This window comes from Engraulis encrasicolus, chromosome 6 (genome assembly GCF_034702125.1).
Source record: "Engraulis encrasicolus isolate BLACKSEA-1 chromosome 6, IST_EnEncr_1.0, whole genome shotgun sequence".
Taxonomy (NCBI): domain Eukaryota; kingdom Metazoa; phylum Chordata; class Actinopteri; order Clupeiformes; family Engraulidae; genus Engraulis; species Engraulis encrasicolus.
Window position 1 is genome coordinate 28,062,367 of NC_085862.1, and position 12,099 is coordinate 28,074,465.

General features: G+C 43.8%; 2 protein-coding genes across 2 annotated transcripts in view; one reads left to right on the forward strand and one right to left on the reverse strand.

Moving 5' to 3' along the window:
• The window catches only part of ranbp3a (RAN binding protein 3a), a 50,984-nt gene extending 40,431 nt beyond the window's left edge, over positions 1–10,553 (forward strand). Inside the window, exon 18 of the transcript XR_010035184.1 lies at positions 10,465–10,553. The gene's annotated coding sequence lies outside the window, so the exon portion shown is untranslated. The remainder of the gene's footprint in view (positions 1–10,464) is intronic.
• Positions 7,211–11,313, reverse strand: nrtn (neurturin). The gene is made up of 2 exons (XM_063201179.1): positions 10,455–11,313; positions 7,211–8,093 (listed from the first exon to the last, which is right to left on the reverse strand). Exons 1-2 carry the CDS (start codon positions 10,711–10,713, stop codon positions 7,669–7,671), a joined length of 684 nt encoding a protein of 227 aa, XP_063057249.1. The 5' UTR covers positions 10,714–11,313; the 3' UTR covers positions 7,211–7,668.
• Positions 11,314–12,099: the final 786 nt, after the last annotated feature.

Sequence of the window (12,099 nt, forward strand, 5' to 3'; positions counted from 1 at the left end):
ATGCTTTTAGCAACACTGCTTACCAATGCATCACATTGTAGGCACTGCTTAACAATGCATCACATTCTCCCTGTAAGGAGTATTTTATATTACATTACAGTTTGATTACACTTTAATTTATAGCAACTTAGGTATTTACACCTTAGTTATTGTTCACAGTCCCTGAAACTATGTGGTATTAAATACCTTCCTCAAGGGCACTTCAGACATGAATAATGTGGGATTCGAACCTGGAACCTTCCGATTGCTAGACCAGTTCCCATCGCCATTACACAGCGACTGCCCCACTGTTGTATTCTAAGATCCAGGCATGGGTGGGAGGTGTACTTGGAGGTTAATGTTGTTATAGAGGCGAGGGGGCAAGATTGTGTGCTTTCATAGGGTCCAGCGGTCTAGCAGTGCCTCGGGTCTCTCTCCAGTTAAATCCACATTCAAGCTTGCATATGTTGGTTCTATCCTCACTGAAAGGAGAGGTATAGCCAGGGGCGGAGCTATAGGGAGGGCGAGCAGGGCACTTGCCCCTGGGCCCAGGGCCCTCCCATATTGCTGGTGGGGGCCCTATTGTGAGCTTGGCAAGCTGTATGGGGGGGCCCTATAAGTGTCTTGGCCAGGGGCCCTGTGTGCAATTGTTCCGCCAGTGGGTATAGCTGCTCCTTTCTAGCATTCTGAACTGACGTGGCTTAGCCTACATACCTAACAGAGCCTGACAATCATTTGGGGAAAAACCAAGATGGAGCTCAGGTCATTATGAGTGTGTTTTTAAGGCACTCTATTGTGTGAGGGGAACGTTTTGTTGTGGTCTGGAGATGCAAAGAATGAGAACTGTGCTGAGGCAGGGTAAAACTCGAAACTCCCTGTTCATTGTTCACACCCTGTACATACGGGCCACAGATTAGTTTTTGTCACGGCAAGAATCGAAAATGAGGTCACTTTTGGTTCCACTTGATTGGAAGTGGCAATGGGATTGAGCAACTCCTAAGGTACCTCAGGAAGGTTAGCATTTGTGTGTCCTAAAAGGACCTGCGGTCAATGAAAGGCCTTCGCCCGACAGTTCCCATGTGCCGGCGCCGCCGTATTTACAGACGAATGCGATGAATTCTTTGCCGAAATCCCTATTCTGTTTCTGTTTCTGTGCAGTTGCTGGGTTTATTTCTTATTCACTCTCTCGCTACCCATTTCCATGGCCTTTCAGGTCAGGAGGCTGAAGGAATATACAGCGCCGTTAACACCGTTGTTGACATCAGCTTGCTCTGAATGTATTAGCCTTGCATAAAACATGCACCAGATTTAGCTTCACAAAAGAACACAGTTCTTCTCATTTTCAACCTCTTTGGGAGGATGCAGAGTTGAGAGTTGGGTTGTGGGTAGCCAGGCCACGGCCTCCTAGTGACACAACACCTTTGGCGTTGCTTCTAGTCAGGCCAGGAGCAATGTAAATATCGTTTCTGAACTCCAGAAAAATCGGGAACTCCACCTACTTTTTCGGAAACCAGTCAACAGTCAACCAGTAGCAAACCTAGGGAGGCAGGTCAACCATGCCGTTTGGGAAATGTCAATTGCCATGCTCTTGGTTAGACCAAGTCTCGAAGAGATTTGTAAGTCGATGATAATCAGGCTAGGTTGTGGATAGAATAGTAATGGAAAGATTCAGCTTGTTCCCTGTCATGGATTTCTCTCTCTACTAATCTGCTACAACACTCTGGCACCACTAGTGCTAACAGTCATTAATGCTAATTTAACTAAATGCCAAGCGTGGATTGTGCGCTCCCCAGAGAGTGTCCAGGTGGTGTGTCGGTTTGAGCTTGCGTGCTTTTTGCCCTATCCTCCTCCTCCATGACTGAGCTGCCCTGAGCATGGTACCGTGACCGTCCCGCCACACTGCTCCCTTGCGGGTGCCATTGGGGGCTGCCCCCTTGCGCGAGTGAGGCATGAATGCAATTTCATTGTGTGCAGTGTGCACTTGCGAGCTGTGGAGTGCTGTGTCACAGTGGCAATGGGAGTTGGGAGTTTCACTTGAGCTTTTGATAGCTGTTGTAGTTGTGCTTTGGTGCTCAAGTTGTTGATTGCTGCATACAAAGATTTGGCAACAAATATCGGTAACATGTTTTAGGGATACATCTATTAGCACTAATACATACAATGTTCCTGTATAAGTAATTTGTAAGGCATGTACAAAGCAAAATTAAACATTTGTTTGCTTACCTTAGTAAGGACTTAGTAGTCCTTAGCATTTGCTTAGTACATGCCTAACAAGTTACTTATGCAGGCATTAACATTGTATGTATTAGTGCTAATAGATGTATCCCTAAAATAAAGTGTTACCCAAATATCTCTACATTTGTGAGTGACTCATGTACAGTAGGATTGGCAAGTTTACGGCCAAGTGCATGTTTTTACACCGTGGTATCGACATTCTAACTCACCAGACATAAAACCCCATTGAAAATGAATGGGATGTTATGTCTGGTGAGTTAGAATGTCGATATACCATCAAAGCACGTAAACGTGGAAATCTACGGGTATGAGTGAAGTGTTGGTCACCAGACCAAACAAACAAAAACAGCTGAGAGTGAGAAGATACACCGCATTCCACATTATTACGCAAATTACATTTTTCACTGTTTCCCCAGATAGTCAATATAAATGACAGTCGACATTTGGTCAAACACCAGCACGAGAGAGAGAGGGCGAGAAAGCGTGCGCTCTTTGATAAAGTTGGTTGAACGGAGACAAGTCCGCCTCGCCTTTGGATTTGATGGGATTAAACAAATAGACAGGCTAGGCTACTTCCTTCTTGAATGAGTATTACATTTATTTATTTTTTCAAAAATAGGCTAAATGTAAGGTTAGGCAAGCCTTCTCATTTTCAGCACTGATCTGAGGACACAGTTGCGACACGAGCTGCACTTCTCAACAGTGTGTTTTTCCATTCGCTTTTTATTCGCTGTTAGTAGCTATAGTTTGCGCAATGAGACCCAGTGAGGAAAATGCATGATTGTTATGTTTTTCAACAGTCTACATTAACAACATCAATCTGTCTCTCGGATATCAGCCTACATTTGTCCTAAAACCAGCCACGACTGCTGGCAGCGAGCACTGAGCAGCCAGAACGCAAGATTCCTTCGAATTCGGTGACGCGTTAACCTGGCAACGATTACTTAGTTTCCCGCAGTGCATTCTGGTTAACTGAGTACATTAAAATAGCTTTGGCAATCGCGGTTCAGCACATAATTGTATTAAATTAAACTAAATAAAGCAAATTACTTAATTTTTCTCATGTAAAATGCAAAATGAGGATAAATTACATGTGATAACAGCACACATTGCCCAGAGGTGAATTCCGCTTTAAAGCAACACTCAACAGATTTATTTTTTCGACCCATTGTTTTCACTTGCTTCAGTGGTCCATCAATTCAGTGTGGTCAGAGCCTAATTTGTTTTATGGGCCTTCCTGCGCACAGCGACACACTATAGACCCGTTCTGAGTCTACGTCCTCCTGAATGCGTGCGCATCATTGACTCAAACACACCAGATATATTGTGAGGTTATTACGAGAGACTCCACTTTTCTGGGTGGTACTGCACTCTAGGGGGAGTGCAGACTCCATTCAGAAAGAACGGGCTGCTGTGCTCAGAGCTGTGTCTCGATAGCAGCCACTAGGAGAACTGCAGGCATGGCTAAAATCGGGAGTGGTGATTCTGTATTTAATACTGGGTGACAGTGCAGACACTAAAGAGAGAAAAACTGCCGTTCTGAAGCGTGTACGTTGATAAAAAATAGAAAAGTACACTTGTTATGCTATTTTGAGAGGGAAGAGGCTGTTCCAGAAGCATAGGAGATGTTTGTTGTTACAAGACATTAAACTACTGACTGGACTGATGACATCGCCAGGAATACCCATGTCCGTGGTGCCCACTGCATATCTGAGGTTAACGCGAGCATTTGTTGTCTTATTTCGAAAAAAAACACCTGTCGAGTCTCTGTACAAGTGAACGAAGTATGGACGGTTTTGAGGCAGGTTCTATGACATACAGTACACAGCTTTGCAGATGAAACATGTTGATCTGATCTACAAATCTACACATACAGTAAGAAAGAAGTTCTGCTTACAATCTATAGGACATTGTTACACTATAGTATCCACAACAGATATGTTCAGAAATAATGATAGTTATTTATGCAAAAAAGACACAACGGTGGCTTTTTAAGCCGATAAAGTTTATTAAACAGTCATGGAAGTATGTAATATATAATATAATACACATTTTGACCCATTTGGCACCAGGTTATTCAAATAAATAAATGTTCCTCTTTGTCAGTGATGCAATCTAAATAAATAATTATAACTTACTCTTTAATAAATACAGAAGAAAAACTTTTTTAAACAGATGCATTGCATCAACTTATTTGATGTCTGTCGACAGTTATCGACCAATGCCAGAATGCCAAGTTGATAGTCATATTTGTCTTGGAGACAACAACTATGTCTGGGAACACAACACGCATCATGGGGGAGAAGCCAGTATCTGATTTAGTGAGATGTCTGTCATGGTGTCCAGTAGCAACAAAAAAGGAAAACGGAAATCAAAACCTTTGGATGTGTTCTTCCTTTGTTTTTATCTATTTCGTAATTCTAAAGCATGATGGTCAGTTTGATAAAAGTGGGGAAATTCAGACCCATGAGCTGTGACTGGGGTCTTGGTGGAATGTTATCTTAAGAAGACAGAGGCCATGTCAAGCCAGGGTATTGTGGGCAAGTTTGGTTAACTTGGATAAAATAACATCACAGTGTTCAGTGATGAACGGAAATCTTGGTCCAATTCTTTTTTAGAATGAAATAATTTGATTCATATGATCATGGGCAACCATATGATACCATAAACCATCTACATGCTGTTAAAGAAGAAACTGATTAAACAAGTGCTTTCACCTTACAGCAGCATGCATTTAACTGACATCGCACTGGTTACACCCAAACTGAATGCACCAGTGGTGCAATGGTGGGAAACCCATTAACAGCAACTGAAGGGAGGGAATCCCTTGGGTTTTTTAAACACAAGAGAGTTGAGAGTATTACGGTCGGTCTCTGTGAGCCTGATGTCTCTGGACTTAGGTCCAGTCCAGCCTTCCTCTTTAATTACCTCTGTTCTAATTATTTGATTGGGCTTAAGGAGGTCTATCATCTGCTCTCCAGTTTTACAGTCTTCCTCCCCCAGGGGGAAAGCTTTGCATCCCAAGAGGAGATATATTAGAAAAGAGAACACTTTTAGGTGCTTCACTGTCAAACTGAGGGACATTTAGAAAAAAAAAAACAACTATTGCTTAGTAGAATATTAGTACTTCAGAGAATGGTCAACTATACATAAATGTTTTCTTCCCATACATAAAATGCTTGTCGGTGTGCATGCTTTTTGAGCTATGTTTGGTATTTCATGCATTGCACTGACTTCTTCTTCTTCTTCTTCTTCTTCTTCTCCTATCCAGGTAATTACATGCGTAACTGTTTTGTTATTTATCTTTGTAGAAGCCTGATTGTTATTGCCTGTATACGGTATTTAAAATGCTCCGTCCATCAGATTAAGCAAGGCAATATAAAACTTTTAAATGTAATTGCAATGAAGAAGGCACAACCCACAAGGCTGCCAAAAGCTAATGAGGGGGGAGGGGGGGGGGGAGGTGTGGTTGGGGCGGGGTGGTTAGCTATTAATAGACATCTGTACTGTGGCTCCTTGCAATCTCTTGTAGCATACATAGGCTTTTGGCCTGGTCAATTAGAAAGGAGTTAAGTGGATTAGGTCAGACCGTTATAGGATTTACACAAATGGAATGGATTTGTTGAGGCTAAATCAAGGGAAAATCGAGGGAAATCTGACAAACTACTTCTTGGTCACGTTTTTTTGTGTGTGGATGCAGCCGTAGACCGTCTTCACAGAAACTAGCTCACATATCTTCACAAAGAATCACTCCCTGGAACCCAGATCGTCTTGTCTTGTTGTGAGTCCTAAGGGGACATAACCACTACAATTCCTTTGAATTTATCAGCCTTTTCTTGGAAGAACAATCTCTCCTCACGTCCACAAACAGACGAGATAAAAGAAATCTACCAACTCATAGAAATAAGCCCAATAATCCCTGCCAGCTCTGCACCGACCGCATGTCCACATTTCATCCCACGTGGCATTTTAAGACTTTTACAGTATAATGACCCTATTGGAGCACATAGTCAAATCAATCTGATTCAAGTGACCTCCACCAGACATTGAATGTTGGTGGCATTTGGGTGAGATGAGACGACGAAAGCTGCCTGCATGGGCGCAGCGCTGATTGGCTCCGGCTCGCGGACACAGGGTCAAAGGTCATTACATTGTTTGTGTTCCACCAGGCTGGGCTTAGTATGCAAAGTGAAGCTTTATGGGATAATCGGGTTTGGCGCAATGCTCTTGGGGACAACGCACGAGAGATGCATTTTCCAAAACAGCGCTTTAGGTAATATAACATTCGATTGGGACCCTTGACGTAACCTTGAGTTTAGCATGTGAAGAGAGAAAAAGAAGAGATCAATGTGGTCACGTATGCGTGTCATTAAGCAAATTGCTCCGGAGGAGTTTGGTGAGAGGAAGTATGGAGTGTTGCATTCATCTTGTCCACTGGAGCTACAGCAGTAGCAGTAGGGAGAAGATCTATGGTGTGTTTGTGTTTTTTTTTCTACTGTGTGTCAACACACACACACGCAAAAAAAAAATGAGGTAGATTAAAAATAGCTGTTGGAAGGCTGGAAAGATTATATTACGTCATTGGTAACTGTGATATCAGGGAATGCCTCTAATACAGGACACACACGGGGGTCACATGGGGGCTCGTTTCACCTCCCCGACGACGCCCCCCTCTCAGCGCATTGCAGTTGCTCCACTAGTGACACCTTCCGAAGCAAAGCCCGGCATTATCTCATTTTTTTTGGCAGCTTTGTTTAGTCTGAGGCTCCACTCAAGCATAGCAGCGCGATGCATTAGCCGCTCAGCCACAGCTCTCCAGAAAGCACTCTGTGGTATTACTATATCTCATTTCAATTTGTGATTAGGCTTTAAAGGGTAAAAACGTTGTCTGTCTGTGTGTCTTGAGTATTGCCTACGTCTGAATGATTGTGTGTGTATGTTGTCATTGAATGAGGAAGTCATCAAGACAATGTCAGCCCAGGGGGGCCAGGGGGTGGGGGTCGAATAGACTATAGCCTATTCATTGAGGCCGAGCATAAATGTAACTAGTGGAGCAACGATCAATAAAGAGGAAGAGCTCGTCTGAATAAGTCATTCGTACAGTGTATTGGCTCGACAGCGTCAGGGAAAAAAAAAAATCTTTCAAACAAAGGCAATGGCAAGCGTACATATCATTTTTTTTTCTTGTCTCTTGAAGCCCAGGATCATTAAAGCTTCCAAATGGTACGGTACTGCACAGTGCAGTACGCTGTCTATCCTGGTCTGGTGTCCCTACCCCCCACCACCCCCACACCACCCCACTGTCACTGTCATTGTCACCGCCACTGCTCACTCCGCTCCTCTCATCTGCTGCTGTGGCAGAGACAGCGATACAGTATCAGGGGACAGAGCTGGTCTCGGGCAGGAGCAGGAGCGGGAGTGGGAGCGGGAGGAGGGGTGGTTAGGGGTGTCTGATTACACGCAGCCACACTGGCTGGCCGACCACTCCTTGATGGTCTGGTATCTGTTATTGTTGTCCAGGAAGGAGATGTCTTCCTCGTAGGCGGTGGGCCGGCAACAGGGGTTGTGCCGCGCCCGGTCCCGCTTGATGGCGCGCCGCTTCTTCATGGCGGCCAGCGTGATGTCGTAGTTGCGGCGGCTGGCCGAGCACTTGCCCACGCAGTAGTGGAAGAGGACGATCTCGTCGCTCTCGTAGCCCAGAGCCAGCTGGCTCACCGTGATCTCCTTGTCGCGCAGCTTGCACGGGCCCGTCTCCTTGTGGCGGGCGCGCTTAGTCCTTTTGCTCTCGCTAGTGGCGTCCCGCCGGGCTTTCCGGTCCACCAGAGCCCCGATAACTTGCTTGAGTTCTCCTTCTGTGAAGCTCTGGAACATGTCCATGACTGCCAAAGCAAACACAAAAAAATAAAATAAGATCCTGTTGTGAGGAAAACACTTTTTTTAACGAAAGGACAAAAGGGTAAAGGGGAAGCACTGTTACATGCATGACGTGTTTGATCACTTTCCAGGCCTTCTCAGGAATCCCTTTTGTGTGTGTGTGTGTGTCTGTGTGTGTCTGTGTGTGTGTGTGTGTGTGTGTGTGTGTGTGTGTGTGTGTGTGTGTGTGTGTGTGTGTGTGTGTGTGTGTGTGTGTGTGTGAGTGTGTGTGTGTGTGTGTGTGAGTGTGTGTGTGTGCAGCGTGCGTGCGTGCGTATGTGCGCGTGCGTGTTTGTTTTATGACATTCACCCAAAGTGGAAAACCACATAGTCTGAAGTGTATACAATGAACCATACAGACAACTGTTATTTTTACACAGACTCCTGTTATACGTATATATTATATACTTTTGCTTTGTGTATGACAGTCTGTTGCCCTGCTGGCTTCATTTTTCCTTGGAACCTTCCAGTTGGCTGAGAGCTTGGCATGGCTTTTAAAGAACTGTACTCGGGCGCTGTGAAGATCACTAGTATTTCCACACTGTGGTGTGACAGATGATGTCCTCAAGAGAAGTGTGGGGGTCACCACCAGTCTAACCAGAGCCACAAAAGCTCTCCGACTGTAAGACTGTAATTGTGCGGTAAAACGAATGCACCGTTTCAACCACTGAGTGGAATCAAGTGTCTGTAGACTGAGCTGTCGTTAATGTGACTACGTATAACCATGACGTTGTTGATAGTCTACAGTATGTTTTCGGAGAGCTGTTTTTTGGATTGCTACATTTGTAACAGTAAGAGTACTCGTCCAGGAGAAATGTTCTAGTAAATAAAAGTGGACACGCTACGATATAATTCCATGAAAACTACAATTTCTACCATCAATTTACGTCTCCTTTCCTTAAGACAGATGGTCCAGACGTGCAAAATGACAGGGCAAAACAAATGTGCAGAAAATCGTATCCCCAGGCTGCGGTTAGTGAGAGCATTTCAGCAGGTCTTTAACCACCCAGCCTCTCTTCACCCTCAGACACTTTGTTGGCAAATTAGTTGAATGAAGTTGTGGTATTTTTTGTAGGTACGGCAATGGCAGAGCACACATCTACCACTTTGTTTGTCTCTCTCTCTCTTTCCCTCTCTCTCTCTCTAGTGTATGTGTGTGTGAAGGTATGCATGTGTAGGTGTGTGGTGTGGGTGTTAAGCGTGCATGTGCTTTTGGAAAGCATTTATAGATATGTCAAAATGGATTTGAAATGTGTGCTGTAACTCACGAAACACAGACAGGGTATGCATCCAAGTGCCCAGGTGTTTCTCTTCAGCAGAGTGGACCGTACGAAATGAAAACCACATTCTGTGTTTATTTTATTGTACTTCTGGCTGCATTTGTGTCTCACTCTGTTTGGTTGGCCACAGGTTATACCACAGCACCGGAGTCTGATGAATGCATTGTGTTGCACGGTGCAAGGGAAGGCCTTTCGCCAGTTTATACTGGTCCTCACTTTGGGACAATGCAGTGTAAATGTTTACACCTCGGAGTAAAAACAGAATTCCTTGCATCTTACCTTACGCCCAATTAATAAGCATGTAACATAATCAAATTCTCAGCTGCACAAGTTATTCTATTTCAAGATATTACAATTCACAAGTGATTTTTTTTCCTGATGCGGCATTGGCTACCATTGGAGAACATAATGACACACTGGATGTTGATTCTTTAAAACGAACGTTGTTGAACGATTAACGATTAAATCGTTGAATGATCAAAACTGTACAACTATGTATTGTAGTGGTGTGGACATGAACATGTATAACAGTACATGTAACAGTAGTTCTTAATTTTCTGCTGTACTGCATGTTTGGATGGCCGAGTGAAAATATATTCATTCAGCAATTGGTAACGTGTTGACTGTGTCAACTTACTATTTTGTTCAAATGTGGGTTTCCGCGCCTACTTTTCGTCCTCTTTAAAAGTTAGCTGTTTTTCATTTTGGACCATTGTGCCATGCATGCACCGTTAGGCAACTTCTCTAGTATGACCAAAAGTCAATGCAGGCATCGTCTTGGGGTTTGGGACAGGATGAGAGTTGTGTTTTCAACATCATTGTGGTTGCGTTTGCACATGTATATGTATTTACTCTCAGTGGGGGTGTCAATAATTCTTTCCTAGAAAGCTGCAGCTATCAGGCCTGCTCTGGTACACTAAGCTGTGCATGGAAAATGAACTTGGAGTACACTTGGCCTGTCTGTGTCTGGGGAAACCGAATCAACATGAGACAAGTCAGTGAGAAAACAGCATGTGAATGACAGCTGTGGTGTTTTTTTCTTCTTACCTTCTGAAAGCACTGTGCCTCCCTCTGATGAAGATCTGCGCTTGCGATGGTGTGCGCTGCCCAAGGATGAGGAGGCGTTGGAGTTGGAGGAGGAGGAGGAGGAGGGCATGAGGAACCTCCTGGAGGAGGAGGAGGAAGAGGAGGAGTCCCTGGAGAGGAGGTGCGTGGTGGTCCTGGCAGGAGCCATGTGGATGCAGAGAAGGGAGAGTGCTGCACCGCAGACTGTCAAGGCAATGGCGGCACACTTCCATAACCTCATCTTAGAATGAGTAGGGTCATTGGCCCGCTACAGCAACAGAGGAGAGGGAAGGACAAGTTACACAGCCATCTTCAATCATAATCACTACGTTTACATAATTACGTAATTACTAATACTAATTAAACGCAATTAATAATTCTGAATTTAAATAGTTCCGTCGAGTTTACTTTGATATTTCCTTTAATTCCGAATTAAGAGGTGTTTACATGACGTTTTCAAAGCGGAATTAAGCTTTACTCAAAATTAAATGGAGTTAATTCTGAGTTAAATGTCTCATGTAAACGTAGCCATTGTTCATCACTATGTGACATTCCTGTCTTTTTTTGTAAAATATGAAAACACACGACAGAAAATAAATACATTAAAAATAAAGGACATGCCATGAAGACATTGCATTACAACACATCAACACAGTGTTATATGAAGGTTTTATTTCCAATTTCTTCATCCTGTTTGTGAACCACAAGTTAACTGTTGATCATCTAAGAAACTGGTGCAGGATGATGAGAAAAAGAGCAACATAACTGGTACACTGTTAAAAAAAGGAAAAGGAGAAAAAAAAGACAGTGTACAAAGCAAGAAGAATCCACAGGCGCTCACATGTGGGGTTGTGTCTTATAATGTCTTTTTTGTTCCTTTGGTAAACTGTGAAGAAGTGCTCGCCGCTCTACTGTTGTGCCAAAGCCAAAATCTCATTCACAGATGTTATCACAAGTGGTTTGTCCATTATCAAATATTTCCTGCGCTTAAGAGATCCTGGAGCAAATGTCTGTCTGAACTCTCACAGGTGTGTATCTAGCTGTACGTGTATATAGTACAGGCAAGGTGTACTGTAGGTGATCCTGGATAGTCACGTAGTGAAGTTGTACATAGATAAATTTCAATTTCAACTTCCGATCCATGCAGTCTCCCACTAGGCATGCTTATTTATTATTTTCTTTCTTTTTCCCCCCTCCAGCTCATTCCAGGATATCAGAAGTGGCCAAAAAGTTCCCTTCAGGAAAGAGCTGTTGATGTTCACCGTGCTCAGGGGTGGATCTAGCCATTTTGGGGCCCTTGGCGAAATACAAACATGGGGCCCTCAAAAGTCATTTTTTAAACACGTTCAAAAAATAAGGATCAATTAGCATGGAGGGTGCTATTTTAGTGTTTTGTCCCGTTTATATCTTCAATTACTTTACATAAGTGACTAATTGAGATCAGGAGATCAGGCCTACTTTTTTGTGTGTTTATCGCAATGGACTGTTGTGAATTGTGACAGTTCGGGGCCCCTATGGAGGGCAGATTTGGTCTGGGCCCTAGGCAACTGCCTAGGTTTGCCTAATGTAAAGTCCGCCTCTGACTGTGCTATTTGGATTCCAGGATATTCCTCTGGCCTGCTCCTTC